This window comes from Acipenser ruthenus, chromosome 50 (assembly GCF_902713425.1).
Source record: "Acipenser ruthenus chromosome 50, fAciRut3.2 maternal haplotype, whole genome shotgun sequence".
NCBI lineage: Eukaryota > Metazoa > Chordata > Actinopteri > Acipenseriformes > Acipenseridae > Acipenser > Acipenser ruthenus.
In genome coordinates, this window is record NC_081238.1 from 7,316,933 (window position 1) to 7,336,331 (window position 19,399).

Consider the following 19,399-nt stretch of genomic DNA (forward strand, 5'->3'; position numbering starts at 1 on the left):
GATTTTTTCCCAGGAGTCTCTGGATGGATGGTGGCTTTCTTCTTGACTTTAGCTCTCAGTATTGGAGCCATTCCTCTGCTGGTGATCCAATGGAGAAGAATGGATGGTATGAACTTTATCATTATTATGAAGCATTTCATATAGCTCTGTGCATTTTAAACATCTCAAACAGGTTTACAATAATATGGACTGTTCTGTTTTTCTTCTAGCCATGGAGAGAAAGCTTGAGCCTATGGGTAAGTAAAGCACTTAATGAAGAGATGCTGAAAACCCATTCCAGGTTTCTACAGCAGTATCTTAAACTACCACACCCATAAATAAAGACATCCCTGGACCGGAAATTCAACTCACTAGAAATGATTATAAATAATAATAAATATAATTGTTTTTATACATTGCAATTGTTATTTTATTATTTCCAGGACCCTCTTGTAAACAAGACCTGATTAAATAAATTATAAATTAAATCTCCTGGTTAAATCAATTAATCTATTCAAATTTAAATTTTAAAAAGTTGAGGGTTTTTTTGGACACAAAGGCTTAGGAATATAAATATTTCCTTATGCAGGGATGTTGAAAATTGTAGCAATTTTAGTTTGTATGTTTCATATACTTCGCAGATAGCGGATTCATTTTCACATAGACATCCTGTTCATTTAACTGGTTGTGTTTTTCATACTGCAATTTAATCTGTACTGGAGCTGAAATAACCACGCACTGTTCTGTGTGATTCATTTTAATCTGTACTGGAGCTGAAATAACCACACACTGTTCTGTCTGATTCATTTTAATCTGTACTGGAGCTGAAATAACCACACACTGTTCTGTCTGATTCACTTTAATCTGTACTGGAGCTGAAATAACCACACACTGTTCTGTCTGATTCATTTGAATCTGTACTGGAGGTGAAATAACCACACACTGTTCTGTCTGATTCATTTGAATCTGTACTGGAGCTGAAATAACCACACACTGTTCTGTCTGATTCATTTTAATCTGTACTGGAGCTGAAATAACCACACACTGTTCTGTCTGATTCATTTTAATCTGTACTGGAGCTGAAATAACCACACAATGTTCTGTCTGATTCATTTTAATCTGTACTGGAGCTGAAATAACCACACACTGTTCTGTCTGATTAATTTTTTAGCTGCACAGTGCCTTCGTGAGGAACTTGGTAAGAACTGTTTTCATAATTTTATTTGTAGAATTACTGTAAATGTTTCTATCTATATCTATCTATCTATCTATCTATCTATCTATCTATCTATCTATCTATCTATATCTATCTATTCATGCTGTCTGTCTGTCGCTGTGTCTGTCAGGAGTGCTTGCAGTGCGTGTGCAGAGTGCGGAGTTCAGAGTGAGTGAGGGGTTCTCCTCTGCGTGTGCGGAGCTCAGAGTGAGTGAGGGGTTCTCCTCTGTGTGTGCAGAGTGCGGAGCTCAGAGTGAGTGAGGGGTTCTCCTCTGCGTGTGCAGAGTGCGGAGCTCAGAGTGAGTGAGGGGTTCTCCTCTGCGTGTGCAGAGTGTGGAGCTCAGAGTGAGTGAGGGGTTCTCCTCTGCGTGTGCAGAGTGCGGAGCTCAGAGTGAGTGAGTGGTTCTCCTCTGCGTGTGCAGAGTGCAGAGATCAGAGTGAGTGAGGGGATCTCCTCTGCGTGTGCAGAGTGCAGAGCTCAGAGTGAGTGAGGGGTTCTCCTCTGCTTTTTTTTCACTTTTCATCCTTTTGTTTCTTATTTCATAGTTTTGTAAAAAGAAATGGATTAATAGTTGGGTCTTTTATAAATTAATGGCTGTGATGGACAAAGTCGGGGGGGGAGGGGGGCAGTCCCTAGGGGATCAAGTCCCAATTTAGAAAATATTACACGGAGAAATGGTATAAAAATTGTAGCGAATGTGTCTTTCCCTTTTGAGAAATGTGTGGTCGAACTTGGAAAAGTAATCCGGTGTGAGAATATCAAGTCGGCTTCACCTATGAACAAGTTTGGTGTCGTGTTCTTGAGTAATGAAACAATAGTTTTGGAAATTGTTCAGCAAGGTTTGGTTATTGATGGAGTGTTAGTGTCTGTTCTGCCTCTTGCGGCTCCTGCTAGGAAAATAACAATTTCTAATATTCCTCTGTGACAGTCTGGCTGGCAGTGGTGAGTGTGATGACGTCACGGACCAGGAAGTAACTGAATCACAAACAATGGATAGGCGGGTGAAGCTGAGTGCAATGGCACTCAGCGTATTTATTAACAAACCAAACAAAAGATTTAAACAAAACAACAAAACACAAAACAAAAGGGCACGAGGGCCAAACGAATAAACAAACAAACAAGTAAGTGTCGTGCTGGATAATCCAGCACGTTTTAGCAATTGTTTTTTTAATGTTGCTCGCTCTCTCCGCTCCCCGTACTCTCTACTCCAACACTCCACCTCGAGTGCAGAGAGCTGCAGGTTTATATACTCTGGCCGAGGGATTAACTAGTTGTTAATTATCTTATTATCCCTCGGCCAGAGTCTGCACGCGTTTGGTAAGGATGCATGACTGTCAGCTAGTTAAATAATCAGTAGCTGATCAGCCATGCATCCTCACGGGGTTTTTAAATATAATAATAAAAGACGCGGCGCTTTTACCTGCGCCGCAAACAAAAATATAAATAATAATACATAGGGGCGGGACACTCCGCCACATCCTCCTTTTCTGAAAAACTAACTTATAGTGAGAGAGCTAAGCCGTCATGGAAAAATAATGTGAAGCATTACAACGATTCCTCTGGGTTGTAGTTTCTTTCAGAAGACAGTTATATATGCTTCTGAACGACCTGAATGGAGAGCTAAATGCAGCTTTCAGGTTTCGGGTGGATGGTAGCGAATACATCGTTTTTGCTTCTTCTGAAACAATGAAATGTTTCAAATGTGGCCGTAAAGGGCATATTGTGAAGAACTGCAAGAGGACTGTAGGAGAAACTGAAAGCGAGAGGAAAGAAGCCCCTGGGGAGCCAGGGTGATGGACTCTCGGATCACAGCGCTGTAGATAGAAGAGTGGAGCGAGAGACTGAAGAGCTCCAACCTGGTTTGGTTGAGTCTGGTGTGGTAGAAGGTGAAAGTGAGTTGCAGGAACCATCTGAAATAGACAGGAGGACGGGAGAAGCTGTGATTGTGACCGGGGCTGGAGAGATACCTGAAGTGGGGTTGTCAGGTGAGGGACAGGGTAGTGAGGGGAGAGAACAGATTGAGGGAATCACAGAACAGAATGAGGCTGCGGTTTTAGTGTTGGAGAAAGAGACGGAAGCGGGTGAGTTTAAACTCTCCAAAGGGAAAAGAAAGGCTAAAAACAGACACAGTATTACAGCGAAACGCAGCCTTGTTTCTGAGGCTGGGGTCATTCAGGCTGATGAATCAGAGAGTGAGCTGTCTGTGAGAATGGACTGCGCTCAAACACACAGCACAGAGGTCAGTGGTGGTGATGTTAGCGAAGACAGGGGCAGTGATACTGACTCCTCACTTAGCTCTGATCTGTCGGCTAGTCAGCAAGCGTGAGGGGGGTATAGTGCTGAAAGCATTCAGGCATTTTAAAGCTCTGCTAAAGGGAAAAGAGGGATTCAAGTTATTGAGCACTTCCCTGATTTAAAATTGTTCTTAAATTCTGCACAGCAAATTAGATGCAATGCATCTGTATTGGGCATGGAGCAAAGAGAAAGAGATCAATTAAAAAATGTAATAAGCAAAGTTTGTGCCTCTCTAAACAGGAATGATGTATAAGTCTACACAAGCATCTTTTCTTTTGTACGTTTTTACTATTGTTTGTACTTTCCAGTGCATCTCTTTTCAACCCTACAATGCAGACTCTTAATATAGGAACTTTAAATATAAGTGGAGGTAGAGATTGTGCAAAGAGAGCAGCTTTGTTTGAATATTTAAACCAAAAGAAAGTTAATGTTGTCATGCAGATGATAATAATAAATCTGAGTGGATTCAGGATTGGGAAGGGGAGGTTATTTTTAGTCATGGAATGAATTTCCAGTGCTGGAGTTGCCATGTTATTTGCGAAGGGGTTTAAGTATGACTCTATCAATGTAAGTGAGGTCATTAAGGGGTGCTTGTTGAAAGTGCAAGTATCTGTAGAGGGTAGAAATGTAGTATTTGTTAATATTTATTCACCAAACGATGGGAGAGAGAGGGTGCTGTTTTTTCAGACTCTCAATGGAGTTATAGGCCAGAGTCAGACTGAAGAAGTGGTTTTATTAGCTGGTGATTTTAATTGTACAGTTGACGACAAGCTAGACAGGAATCGCCCAGAGCCTCACCCCAGGTCAGTTCAGGAGCTGGTTAGTGTTTTAACAGCGCATGATATGGAGGATGTGTGGAGAGTAATGAATCCTGATGTTAAGCACTGTACCTGGGCTAAGGGGAGCCATGGGAATATATGTTTAGCTCGACTAGATACATTTGATGTGTTGAAGCATCATTTAAATTATTTTTCTAAATGTACTATTCATCCCACAGGTCTATCTGATCATAGTTTGCTCAGTTTGAATATGATTATCCCTACTGAATGTGTTTATTCTTCCTATTGGCATTTTATACTAAACTTTTAAAAGACTTCTTTTATGAACGATGAAAGGCAGAAAGGGGCTTTTTTATCAATAAGGCAATGGTGGGATGTGAGTGAAGTTCAGACCCGACTGTTTTGTCAACAGTACACTATGAATGCTACAGAGAGCACTAGCGAGGCGATGAGAGAGCTGGAGGAGGATATCACTGAACTCCATAGGGCTCTGACAGAGGAGTTCATTTCTCTGGAGAGATGTGTGCTGGCTATCGGGGAGGTGGGGGGCTGTCAGAACAAGCCAAGCTGACAGAGGAGTTCATTTCTCTGGAGAGATGTGTGCTGGCTATCAGGGAGGTGGGGGCTGTCAGAACAAGCCAAGCTGACAGAGGAGTTCATTTCTCTGTTTTCTGTCACCCCTGGCAACCCTACTGTATTTACATGCAGCTCTTCACAATAGTGCTCAATAGATTTTACACCTCAGTGTGCAGAATGTAATCCAGCTCTCTTCTTTTCACAGAGTCTGTGAAGCGAGAGGTCCTTAAATCAGGTATGTAGAGTGTGTGGAAATCCACAGCCTGACTCACCCCAGCACAGCCCTGCCAGTTAGTGTGTGCTGCACATCTTCTGAACTGTAGAAAGTACAGGAGGAGTGATTGTAAAATAATGCTCTCTTTATTTCTGTGTTCTAGAATGGAAGTGGATCCTCAGCTCAGCAGGTATGTGTCTCTTCAATGGATTCCTTTCACAGTGGAGGGTAAAAGAGCAGCGAGGAGCCCCATCTCACTCACTGTGTTTACATCTATAATAAAAAGTGACTTCATGTTAGCAGGTTCATGTAAACCCTGCATGCTAAAGGTGCTGGTGACCATGGCATTGACCTCATATGAATGCCACACTGAGTCATGTGATTTCTACTGTATAGAGACACAACACTTTGAGTAAACTGTCTTCATTTTTGGTAAACAGCTGTATTCTTTGAGTTTCTTTGCTGGAGTCCAGTAACAATTACCCCTTTGCTGCCACTTTGCTTTTTTTTTTTACCACTGGCTATATAATTGTTACAAAGAACATACTATAAACACTCACTTTATTATTATTATTATTATTATTATTATTATTGTCTCCTCTCTTCTTCACAGTTGACAGTTTGACTCTGGACCTTGATACAGCACACCCCCAGCTCACCCTGCCTGTGGATGAGAAACACGTGAGAAGGAAAAGGCAGGATCATATCAATCCCCAGAGATTTGATTACAGGCCCTGTGTGCTGGGCAGGGAGGGCTTCACCTCAGGGAGACACTACTGGGAGCTGGGGGTGGGAGAGAATACATTCTGGAGATTAGGAGTCAGCAGAGAGTCTGCCCCGAGGAAGGAGGAGTTCAGCATGACCCCCCAGCAGGGTTACTGGACTGTGGGGTGGGATGGAGATGAAGATAAAGATGAGTTCATTGCTCTCACTGACCCCCAGACCCCCCTCCCCCTGAGCCTGAAGCCCCAGAAGCTGGGGGTGTATCTGGATTATGAGGAAGGACGGCTCTCCTTTTACAATGTGGAGACCAGATCTCACATCTACACTTTCACTGACATGGAGTTCAATCCCAATGAGAAACTCTATCCATTCTTCTGGACGTTAGAATACAAAGATCTTGCGCTGGTGTCCCCGGGGAAGATGAATGACAGCTTTTTCTTTCTTCTAGTCTGGAAATGGATTCTTGCTGCATCAGGTACTAGTTCACTTTACTACTTGTTTGCTAGAGGCTGATATGCTTGTTGATTTATTATTCATTTCTATAACTCCTAACTGGTTTGACGTGTTACAAACACCCTTTAGTGTTTTCAACAAACACACAGCTAACCATTGCTTTTAATGATAATAACATGGGTCTTGCAGGTTTTATTATTTTATAGTATTATTTTATAGTTCATGTCATAATAAAAAGTCTGCAGTTGTTACAATAACAGCAATATATAAGTTTAAATTATTACAGAACACGCTTTAGTGTTTATAACAAACACTCTTACCATTGCTGTCTCCTGTGCTAAACGCATTGCTGAGATATCTTTACAACATTATATCAATTGTTTTGATATTTTTATTCACATAAATTAACTGGGGAATGAAGGCGATGACAAAACAGAGCGTGAGGATTGGGTCACACCTCCATGTTTACCTGCCTGACTCTTCACACAGTGTGAGGATTGTGTCACACCTCCATGTGTACCTGCGTGACTCTTCACACAGTGTGACGATTGCGTCACACCTCCATGTGTACCTGCCTGACTCTTCACACAGTGTGAGGATTGTGTCACACCTCCATGTGTACCTGCCTGACTCTTCACAGTGCGAGGATTGTGTCACACCTCCATGTGTACCTGCCTGACTCTTCACACAGTGTGAGGATTGTGTCACACCTCCATGTGTACCTGCCTGACTCTTCACAGTGCGAGGATTGTGTCACACCTCCATGTGTACCTGCCTGACTCTTCACACAGTGTGAGGATTGTGTCACACCTCCATGTGTACCTGCCTGACTCTTCACACAGTGTGAGGATTGCATCACACCTCCATGTGTACCTGCCTGACTCTTCACACAGTGTGAGGATTGTGTCACACCTCCATGTGTACCTGCCTGACTCTTCACAGTGTGAGGATTGCGTCACACCTCCATGTGTACCTGCCTGACTCTTCACACAGTGTGAGGATTGTGTCACACCTCCATGTGTACCTGCCTGACTCTTCACACAGTGTGAGGATTGTGTCACACCTCCATGTGTACCTGCCTGACTCTTCACACAGTGTGAGGATTGTGCCACACCTCCATGTGTTCCTGCCTGACTCTTCACACAGCGTGAGGATTGTGTCACACCTCCATGTGTACCTGCCTGACTCTTCACACAGTGTGAGGATTGTGTCACACCTCCATGTGTACCTGCCTGACTCTTCACACAGTGTGAGGATTGTGTCACACCTCCATGTGTACCTGCCTGACTCTTCACACAGTGTGAGGATTGCGTCACACCTCCATGTGTACCTGCCTGACTCTTCACACAGTGTGAGGATTGTGCCACACCTCCATGTGTTCCTGCCTGACTCTTCACACAGCGTGAGGATTGTGTCACACCTCCATGTGTACCTGCCTGACTCTTCACACAGTGTGAGGATTGCGTCACACCTCCATGTGTACCTGCCTGACTCTTCACACAGTGTGAGGATTGTGCCACACCTCCATGTGTTCCTGCCTGACTCTTCACACAGTGTGAGGATTGTGTCACACCTCCATGTGTACCTGCCTGACTCTTCACACAGTGTGAGGATTGTGTCACACCTCCATGTGTACCTGCCTGACTCTTCACACAGCGTGAGGATTGTGTCACACCTCCATGTGTACCTGCCTGACTCTTCACACAGTGTGAGGATTGTGTCACACCTCCATGTGTACCTGCCTGACTATTCACACAGCGTGAGGATTGTGTCACACCTCCAGCTGTGTACCTGCCTGACTCTTCACACATTGTGAGGATTGTGTCACACCTCCATGTGTACCTGCCTGACTCTTCACACAGTGTGAGGATTGTGTCACACCGCCATGTGTACCTGCCTGACTCTTCACACAGTGTGAGGATTGTGTCACACCTCCATGAGTACCTGCCTGACTCTTCACACATGTTCTGTTTTGAATAGGGACGTGCATGATGCTGATACAGCGTAGTGATATTCATTAGGATCGCAAATCATTCTACACAAGTCTGAAAAATAACAACGATGTGATTTTAGTTGTGCAGCTATTTAGTTTTAAATGGAACATTCTGAAATGGTTCATAAAAATGTCATGGATGCTGATAGGCAGGGGTTCACATAACTGGTACACAGCTACGCACGCGCACCAGTAAAAACAAATCTGGACTTCCATACCATCAGTGCATTTCTAACAGGAAAGCATTTTTCATCCAGGCAGCGAGGGTGCGTATTATCTGGCTGTGACTCATACCTGCCTTTCTGTTGGTTTTCTATTGAGTCTTATGGTCTCTGAGATCTTTCAAAGATCTCTGGGCAACTGAGCTTATTATCACTGATCATAACTAAATACCAGACCCCATATTTCACTTTAGGACGGAGGGTTCCAGTTCACTAAAAAGTCCCGCCCTGCCAGCGCTATCATTGGCTGCTTCAAGATTTAATAAAACAAAATGGAGAGGGATAGGTGGAATCACTCCAGTTCATAATATCAATCATTTCTTTAATGGACACTTGAAGCATCCAATGATAGCAGGGATCTCGGTTTAGCTGTCCACTCAGAGAAGAGGGGTGTAGTTCCGGGGAGTGGCATTGTGAAAGCTCACTGACGCTTCACTTCCCAGACTGAGCGCGGATGAGAGGAGGAGTCGATGCTTGAGAGCCGTTACATTTAAAAAATACATTTACTTCAGCATTTTACTTAAAATAACATTTTGTTCCCTCAGTTATATCCTTCTATAGATACTGTTGTGCTGTCAGGCTAACGTGTTTAACAGCACTAATACAGTGAAGAAGTGTTTTGTTTCTTGCTTTTGAATCCCCAGGGCTGGAATGGGATGGTAGGATATTGAAATAAACAGAGAATGTGAGAGGATTTGTTAAATTGTAATAACCAGCAATCCGGACTCCTAGTTAAACATTCAGAAACTCTAGTTGTTGTCTCTGACACTGCCATTAACCCTTTAAGGGTGTGATGGTGTAACACGATCATACTGAAGTGTCATTCTGGGCCCGTGATCGGGTAAACACGATTAAAACACACTTGCTGGGCCACCATACTTTGCAGTACAGCTTGTTAACGCATATATATATATATATATATATATATATATATATATATATATATATATATAATAAAATATAATATAATATCGTATCATAAATGTGTATTATCGGCCGCACACTCACCATGTCATTTAAGATGGACATGACCCGTTATCTTCAAAATTCAGTTCATTTTATTTATATAAAATTATACAAACAATGTGTTTCAGCACGTCCGTGCCTTCATCACTGAACTAAACTAAACTAATACAGACCTCATTGTATTAATTATATAGAAATATGAACTAAACTGATACAGACCTCATGTATTAATTATATAGAAATATGAACTAAACTGATACGGACCTCATGTATTAATTATATAGAAATATGAACTAAACTGAGACAAACCTCATTGTAATAATTATATAGAAATATGAACTAAACTGATACAGACCTCATTGTATTAATTATATAGAAATATGAACTAAACTGATACAGACCTCATTGTATTAATTATGTAGAAATATGAACTAAACTGATACGGACCTCATTGTATTAATTATATAGAAATATGAACTAAACTGATACAGACCTCATTGTATTAATTATGTAGAAATATGAACTAAACTGATACGGACCTCATTGTATTAATTATGTAGAAATATGAACTAAACTGATACGGACCTCAATGCATTAATTATATAGAAATATGAACTAAACTGATACAGACCTCATTGTATTAATTATATAGAAATATGAACTAAACTGATACAGACCTCATGTATTAATTATGTAGAAATATGAACTAAACTGATACAGACCTCATGGTATTTCATTATATAGAATTTTTTTTTTTTTTAGTGGTCGATTGATATTGATGTAGGATGTGCTGATATTAACATTAAGAACTTTATTAAACCAAAAGAACTCAAGTCACAACTATTTTTCTTAAACGGGTAAAAGAACAGCGAGGAGCCCCGTCTCACTCACTGTGTTTACATATATATTTACATTGTGCCCCATTTAAACCTCTCTGCACTCCCAGCTCAGCTAACGCCAGCCTTGTGTGCCTCCCAAAGGAAACACTGAAAAGGAGAGGAGAAAGTGTGTTTAGTTATAATGCCCCAGATTGTGAACTCACTGTGAAGTGAAGATCACATGTAGACACTGCAGGGCTCCATATGTTACACTTTGACACGCATCTAGAGAACTGCTGATCTGATTGTGATGAAACTTGGTACAGACATTCTTTATACACATTATTAAGAGTGTCACAATCTGGAGCCTGTCTGCACCTCTCCTCTCATGAGTGTACCCCTCCCTCTATCCTTCTCTCCTCTCCTCTCCTCTTCTCTTCTCCTCAGTGGGGGTGCATATCCCAGTGTATACTTGAGGCTGGGCTTCTGATTGTCAGTGTTTTACCCGACTTTTCTACTCTGCTTTAAGAATTCATCTGATCCCTGTGAAGCAGTTTGTGTCTCTCAATCACAACTGAGAAACGTGTTCATAGTAAACTTGATTCATTCTGTGAAACAACTAAATGGGCTTTTCAATCAGCCAAGCCTTCATTTTCATTACAAGCAGGACGTGCAAACGAGATCGCGACATGTTAATAAGAGACTCCTCTTTATTAAAGCTAGAATGAACAATACAGTGTTTTATGCTGGACTCACTTTATTACAATCGCTGTGCGTGACTGTATTGACATTAATAAAGATGAGTCGCTTCTGCTTTGCAATGAAAAAGTAAGACTTACGATTTAAAAGCCCATTTAGTAGAAAAAATGTAAATTCAATCAGTTGTACAGTTGTGATTGAGAAGCACGAATTGCTTAAGTTCTTAAGGAGATGAGAAAACTCAGGGTGAAAAATCAGAAATCCGAAGCCCTAATTATGTTTATGTGCAAATGCCCCTCCTCTCCCTCCCTCATACTTTCCCCTCCCTCCCCTCTCCCCTCCCTTCCTCCCTACATCATACCCTCCCCTCCCTCTCTCTCCTCTACCTCCCTTTCTCCTCTACCTCCCTCTCTCCCTCCCTCTCCCCTCTCCTGTCCATCCCTCTATCCTCTCCCCTCCCTCCCTCTCCCCTCTCCCTCCTATCCTCTCCCCTCTCTCTCCTCTACCTCCCTCTCTCCTCCCCCTCTCTCTCTCCCTCTTCTCTTCTCCCCTCTCTATCCTCTCCCCTCTCTCCCATCCTCGCCTCACTCCTCTCTATCCTCTCCCTCCCTCTCCCCTTTCTCTCCTCTACCTCCCTCTCTCCTCTCCCTCTCTCCCCTCTCTATCCTCTCCCCCTCTCCCATCCTCGCTTCACTCCTCTCTATCCTCTCCCCTCCCTCCCTCTACCATCTCTCTCCTCTACCTTCCTCTCTCCTCTCCCCCTCTCCCATCCTCACCTCACTCCTCTCTATCCTCTCCCCTCCTTCCCTCTCCCTCCTTTCCTCTCCCCTCCCTCCCTCTCCTCTCTCTCCTCTACCTCCCTCTGCTCTCTCTTCTCCACCTCTCTCTCTCCTCTCCTCTCCCTCTCCCTTCTCTTCTCTCCTCTCTCCTCCCTCCCATCTCTCTCCTCTCCCTCTCTCTCTCCCTCCCTCTCCTCCCTCTCCCTCCCTCTCCTCTCTATCCTCTCCCTCTCCCTCCCTCTCCTCTCCTCTCCCCTCTATCCTCTCCCTCCCTCTCCCTCTCTCTCCCTCTCCTCTCTCTCTCTCCCTCTCCTCTCTCTCTCTCCCTCTCCCTCCCTCTCCTCTCTCTCTCCTCTCCTCTCCCCTCTCTATCCTCTCCCTCCCTCTCCTCTCTATCCTCTCCCTCTCCCTCCCTCTTCTCTCCTCTCCCCTCTATCCTCTCCCTCCCTCTCCCTCTCCCTCCCTCTCCTCTCTCTCTCTCCCTCTCCCTCCCTCTCCACTCCTCTCCCCTCTCTATCCTCTCCCTCCCTCTCCCCTCTCTTTTCAATTCAATTCAATTCAAAGGTGCTTTATTGGCATGACAGACATCAGTAGTATTGCCAAAGCAATTACATTACATGTCATATGAACAATAGATTTACAATAACAATAGCAACAAAAATAATAATAATAATAATAATAATAATAATAATAATAATAATAATAATAATAATAATAATAATAATAATGACCGCTGGTAGATAGAATGTAACACAGAGTAGTGTTATTGAAGTAACGCCCCTGTGCAGAGTGTTCACTGTGTGTCCCTCAGGCTGTGACAGGCGCACACATACTGGGCAGCCAGTGGGGCTGTGTGTCCCGCTCCCAGGAGGACTCCCATTGGGAGGGAAATAATATTTAAGGAATGTGTCCCTTGTTTTGTTGTATTTCTCAGAGTGCAGGAGAAAGTGCATCTCTGTCTCGACCTCTCCTGTCTCACAGTGACCACAGAGCCTGTTCTCTCTGGGTAGCCAGGTCTGCCTCTGTCGGCCTTTTTCAATGGCCAGGCTGTGGTCACTGAGCCTGTACTTGGTCAGGATCTGCCTCTGCTTTGTATCTCTGACAGTGAAGAGATCCCCTCCAGAGTAAAGTCTCTTTTTAGGGCTCGATAGTAATCCAGTTTATTTGGGGTTTTTGTTTCTTTGTCCCAATGTTCCAGATAGGAGTTTTTGATTTGTGTTACAGTTTGGTTGACTCTGATTGGCAGTGCTGTAGCAGAGCTGTTCTGAAGCTGGTTAGTGTTAGTGTGGGTTAGTGTAGTGAGCTTCAGGACCAGCTGGCTGAGGAGACTCTTTTCTGTTCTGAGCTCTTGGGTTAGAAGGGCCTTGTACTGGAGGGAGTCTGGCTCACTTCTGTTTCGATGCATCCAGAATTGTAGTGCTCTTTTTTGCATGCTGGTGAGCAGTGGGTAGCGGCCTAATTCAGCCCTGCATGCATGGTTTGGTGTTTTCTGCTCTACCTGTAATATGTTTTTGCAGAATTCAGCATGCAGGCTTTCTACTGGATGTTTATCCCATTTTATATAATCTTGTTGACTGACTGGACTCCATACCTCACTTCCATATAGCACAATGGGATGGATAACTCTTGCCAGATTCTGACAGGTAGATTTATTTTATAAAGCCTCCTTTTGATGGTATAAAAAGCTCTGCAGGCTTTTTCTTTTAGTGCATTCACTGCCAGGTTAAAGCTCCCTGACGCACTGATGGTCAGGCCTAGGTATGTATATTGTGTGGTGTGTTCTAGGGTGGTGTTGTGTAGAGTGAAGTGGGACCTGCTTCTTTGAGATCTGCCCTTTTTAAGATCATAATTCTGGTCTTTGTCATGTTTACTGTCAAGGCCCAGGTGTGACAGTACTGCTCTAGCAGTGACAGGCTCTGCTGTAGCCCCTGCTCTGTGGGCGACAGCAGGACCAGGTCATCTGTGTAGAGCATGAATTGAATTTCTTTGTCGTGTAGAGTGAGGCCAGGGGCTGCAGACTGATCCAACACCGCTGCTAATTCACTGATGTAAATATTGAACAGTGTTGGACTCAAACTGCAGCCCTGTCTCACTCCACGACCCTGTGTGAAGAATTCTGTTCTTTTGTTGCCAATTTTTTATTCCACACTTGTTTTCTGAGTACATTTATTTTATTATGTCGTAAGTTTTACCCCCTACACCATGTTGTAGAATTTTATCATATAAACCTTCATGCCAAATGGAATCAAATGCATTTTTAAAGTCTATAAAACAAGAGAAAATGTTTCCTTTATTTTTTTGTTGTACATGTTTGTTGATTAGGGTGTGGAGGGTGTAAATATGGTCATTGGTAATTTGGTAGAAATCCAATCTGACTCTTACTCTGGACACTGTGTTCGGTAAGGAAGGCCAGTATTCGGGTATTGATGATACTGCAGAATACCTTCCCCAGGTTGCTGCTCACACAGATGCCTCGGTAGTTGTTGGGGTTGAATTTGTCTCCACTTTTGTAAATTGGTGATATAAGCCCTTGGTTCCAGATGTCAAGAAAGCAGCCTTCCTGTAGTACCAGGGTGAATAATTTAAGCAGGGCCTCCTGCAGCTCAGGGCTGCTGTGTTTGAGCATCTCGGTACTGATTCTGTCGGGTCACAGGCTTTCCTGGGTTTGAGTCCCTGGAGCTTCTCTGCTAGCTCATGCGGGGAGATTGGGAAGTCCAGTGGATTTTGGTTGTCTTTAATAGATCGTTCTAATGATTTAAGTTTTTTCTGAATTAAATTTTGCTCTGTTGTAAAATCCTCTTGTAGGGTTTCTTTGTAAAGATTTTCAAAATAGTTTTTCCAAATACACACCCACTCGATATATCGCGGGTGTCGGGGTCCAATACAAATCCACTATATATCGAGGGCTACGATATAGCGAGAGACCCACAGAAAAACAAACAGGCTGATAACAAATACTGTACAACCACGCCCTCGTTTTATCAGGGGCTAGGTATGGGGGGGTGTCCCAGGTGGACGCTGGGCTTCAGAGCACAGCCCCGGACGATCTCAGCGTTGATATTACTGGTGATGTGTGGGGGGGGGGGGGGGGGGTGTCTGCTCTGTGGAAATGACAACTCTGGAGTGTGAACTCCTGCGTGGCTCTCTCTGCCACCTTCCTCACTGCTTTGGCCACGTCTCCGCGCTGGTCCAGGGCATTGGTGCCAGTATGCATGGCGATGTGTAGGGGGCTCCCCAGGCTGGTTTGGTTCAGTAGCTGCAGGGCTCTCCAATAGCCTTTTCACACTAGCACACCAGAGCCGGGCCGAGCCCTCGCGGTACGGCTAGTTCCACACGGGTCATTTTGTCGAGCCGAACTGGAACCGTGAAACTCTGGCCTCGTGAGATATCTGGTACTGGCTCTGTACTGAGCAAGGCTGGGGGCGCGGTTAACTCGTACTGCCTGAAACAATAGAGTCTACCAAAAGATTTCACAGGGATTGAGAAATATGAGACTAAACCGCAGCGCGAAACAGTGTTGTGAAAAAATAAAAATAATAAAACAGGATTAAAAAAAATAAAAGATCATAACAATAAAAGCGTCAGACCGCAAAAAAAGTGAATCTGATGTCTTAATGGACGCAGTTCTTGGTCACAGACCTGCAGCGACCGGCGCCGATGTGTTGAAATCAGAGACTTGTCTTCTGGAAAGGATTTCTCCTTTAAATTGTTTAACGCTGACAGGGATCATTTCAAACAGAGACAAATCAAACCTTACAGTGTGTGAACTGCAAGGTCTGCTGCTGCTTCATTAATTGGGTTCCATGTATTTATCAGCAACGCTTTACATTGTGTGGCATAAATTAATATTAAATAGATATGCAATAGATATTAAATGAATGTTAAATTAATATTTAATAAATATGCACTAGCTGGTTTCTTGCTAAATGTTACCCAAATATCGATTGAAAATGTAAAGGCACGTCACGGCCATTTATATCACGTTTTGTTACCGTTGAAAATATGTAATAATTTCCCCTTATTGAAAATACAGTTAATCTGACTTGAATGTCAATGGAAAGTAACAAGGAATAATTGAACGTAAATTTAATATGCAATTTAACATTCATTTAATATCAGTTTAATATTAATTTATGCCACGCAATATAAAGCATTATCATTTTTTCTAATGAATAAAGTGATCAGTAATCGCGCATATTATTTTGTGATTACTTTATAAACCAGTCCTTAACAGAAAATAAATAAATAAAGAAATAAGCTCCGTATATTGGAAATGTGCAAAGTATCTGAAAATCACATTCAATTCAGTCATTTTAAAAAATCCCATCTATTAACATTGCATGTGTAAAAACAAGCTGTACAGAAAAATCTCTTTAATGTTTCGTTTAGATTTTGTTTTTAATAGGCCTGCTTTAAATCTATTTTTCTGATGTGTTTACTGACATTTTTAAACACTACCTGTAACTTTTTAAAGTTATTATTAGTAGTAGATAATCTAACTTTAATAATATGAAATGAAATTATTCGGTTTGTATTTGCAGTCAGCAGCATGTGAAACACAAACCCATATTTGTGTATTCGTGTGAAATCTTTTGGTACTTTATCGTTTGGGACAGTCCGACCTCGGGATCCATTCTCAAAACAAATCCACAGCACTCCTCTGTGCGCGCGTGTCCGTGGAATCTGACGTCACGTTCCACAGGCAGCTTCTTCTTTGAGCTGCAGTGTGAACACACCCGCGCTGGGGGGCTCGGCTCGGCTCGGCTCGGCTCGGCTCGGGTGTGCTAGTCTGAAAAGGCTAAGATGTTTGGGCTCCAGATCTTGTTCACTCGCCGGTCACGGAAGAGCCTCCGTCAGGGTTTTCTCTCACACTTTCAGTTTGTGTTGTTCTTCTACCCTCTTCAGGATCGCGTATCTCGCGGCTCATTGCGTTCACTGCAGTTTCCATGACAACAGAACACTGCTACAGTTCGAAATTCGAAGAATTGCTACAATTCCAACTGCGATTCCAAACTGCAGCTTGAGTTCATCCTGTCGATTTAAGAGATTTTAATGTACGAGGCGATCTCGGTGTTTAGTTAATATTTATATCTAGAAAATATTATTATTTCAAGATTCATTTTAATTGAGGTAAGAGGCTCAGCTTCTGCCTTTGTCACCTTTCTTTCTTTCTTTCTTTCTTTCTTTCTTTCTTTCTTTCATTCGTTCCTCTTTTATATTATTTTATAATAATAATACTGCTCATAATAATAATAATAATAATAATAATAATAATAATAATAATCATCTGTCTTAAATGTCATTTTAAGGTTATTTTAGGTTGTGGTTTGGCTGGTTAAGAAAATGTCCTGTTAGGCCAGTTTTTTTTTTTAAACCCTTTTTGTGTTAATAATAATAATAATAATAATAATAATAATAATAATAATAATAATAATAATGATGTCTCCTCTCTGCTCCACAGTTGATGTGACTCTGGACCCTGATACAGCACACCCCCAGCTCATCCTGTCTGTGGAGGAGAAACGAGTGAGACGGGGAAAGACACGGCAGGATCTCCCTCGCAATCCAGAGAGATTTGATTGCTGGAAGTGTGTGCTGGGCAGGGAGAGCTTCACCTCGGAGAGACGCTACTGGCAGGTGCAGGTGGGGGGGAATACACGGTGGAGATTAGGAGTCAGCAGAGAGTCTGCCAAGAGGAAGGGGTGGTTCAGCACGACCCCCCAGCAGGGTTACTGGACTGTGGAGTGGGATGGAGATGAAGATGAGTTCACTGCTCTCACTGACTCCCAGAACCCCCTCCGCCGGAGCCTGAAGCCCCAGAAGCTGGGGGTGTATCTGGATTATGAGGAAGGGCAGCTCTCCTTTTACAATGTGGAGACCAGATCTCACATTTACACTTTCACTGACATGGAGTTCAAACCCAATGAGAAACTCTATCCATTCTTCTGGACTTGGGACAAGAATACAGACCTTGTGCTGGAGTCCCCTGACCCGGACCCTGTCAGCGCTGCAGATTAAACACACATTCCTGTCTGAACCAGGAAACTATTCAAACAGCTCAGACAATCTCCTCTTCACTTTCACTGACACTCTCTCTGCACTCTTCTGGGCTGATGAGAAGAAATCCTCTCTCTTCCACCCTCTTACCCTGAGCCCCTCCTCTTTATTTCTTAACACCCCCTTTCCTACTCTCCCTTCCTGTCTCCCTCTCTCTTTCCCCTCCACCTCTCTCCATCTCCTTCTCTCTTTCTCTCCTCTCCCCTTCTCCTCTCTGCCTCCCCTATGGCTCTCCCCTCCTATTTCTCTCTCCCTTCCCTCTGATATGCTAATCCCCTCCCTTTCCAACTCTCCCTCTCTCCTCCATCCTCTCTACTCTCCCTCTCTCCTCCATCCTCTCTACTCTCCCTCTCTCCTCCATCCTCTACTCTCCCTCTCTCCACCCTGCCCTCTCTACTCTCCCTCTCTCCTCCATCCTCTCCCTCTCTCCTCCATCCTCTACTCTCCCTCTCTTCACCCTGCCTTCTCTACTCTCCCTCTCTCCTCCATCCTCTACTCTCCCTCTCTCCACCCTGCCTTCTCTACTCTCCCTCTCTCCTCCATCCTCTCTACTCTCCCTCTCCACCCTGCCTTCTCTACTCTCCCTCTCTCCTCCATCCTCTCTACTCTCCCTCTCTCCACCCTGCCTTCTCTACTCTCCCTCTCTCCTCCATCCTCTCTACTCTCCCTCTCTCCACCCTGCCCTCTCTACTCTCCCTCTCTCCACCCTGCCTTCTCTACTCTCCCTCTCTCCTCCATCCTCTCTACTCTCCCTCTCTCCACCATGCCATCTCTACTCTCCCTCTCTCCTCCATCCTCTCTACTCTCCCTCTCTCCACCCTGCCTTCTCTACTCTCCCTCTCTCCTCCATCCTCTCTACTCTCCCTCTCTCCTCCATCCTCTCTACTCTCCCTCTCTCCTCCATCCTCTCTACTCTCCCTCTCTTCCTGCCCTCTACTCTCCCTCTCTCCTCTCTCCTCCCTCCCCCCTCTAATTTTGTACTGTGATATTTTGTAACAGCTGTAAGTCTCCCTGGATAAGGGCGTCTGCTAATAAATAAATAATGATGAATGACTTTCTAGACAATAGATGAATGCATTATTTTCCATGTAATCAATATTTACACTGAAGCTGAGATGCTCCCTGAATATTATTCATTGCTAAACTCAGTGAACTGATTTCTGCTATTTTGATATGAATCTTCTGTTCTGTTTTTGTAGCGCATCTATTTTCTATCTTTCTTGATAAAATGTATAAAAGATATAACGGTGTTGTGTGATTTACTGCTCAATTGTTTACCTCGGCAATCTTGAACTCGTAAAAAGAAAGACATTCATGACAGCAGAGTGCTGATTAAATGAGACCATTACACATATGAATGAATTGTATCCTTAAACTGGACATTTTAATTGTGATTCTTCACACATAACTCTCAACAATAACAAGCCTGTTGGGTCCATGAGCAGATTCTTCACAGATCCACACCTCTGGTGAGAGAGGGGAGGGGGAGAGGGAGGGAGGGGGAGACAGCTGGGGCTGTACTACAGATCCACACCGCTGAGGAGAGAGGGGAGGGGGAGAGGGAGGGAGGAGGAGACAGCTGGGGCTGCACTACAGATCCTTACCGCTGGGGAGAGAGGGGAGGGGGAGA

The 19,399-nt window shown here is 43.5% G+C and overlaps 1 protein-coding gene across 3 annotated transcripts in view; it reads left to right on the top strand.

Moving 5' to 3' along the window:
* LOC117407809 (uncharacterized) overlaps window positions 1-19,014 on the top strand; it is a 504,618-nt gene extending 485,604 nt beyond the window's left edge. For all 3 annotated transcript variants that reach the window (XM_059015531.1, XM_059015530.1, XM_059015529.1), the window contains 2 exons: window positions 5,674-6,258; window positions 17,174-19,014. In XM_059015531.1, coding sequence (XP_058871514.1) covers window positions 5,674-6,258; window positions 17,174-17,730 — 1,142 coding nt within the window. In that variant the 3' untranslated portion in view covers window positions 17,731-19,014. The remainder of the gene's footprint in view (window positions 1-5,673; window positions 6,259-17,173) is intronic.
* The last annotated feature ends 385 nt before the right edge of the window (window positions 19,015-19,399 follow it).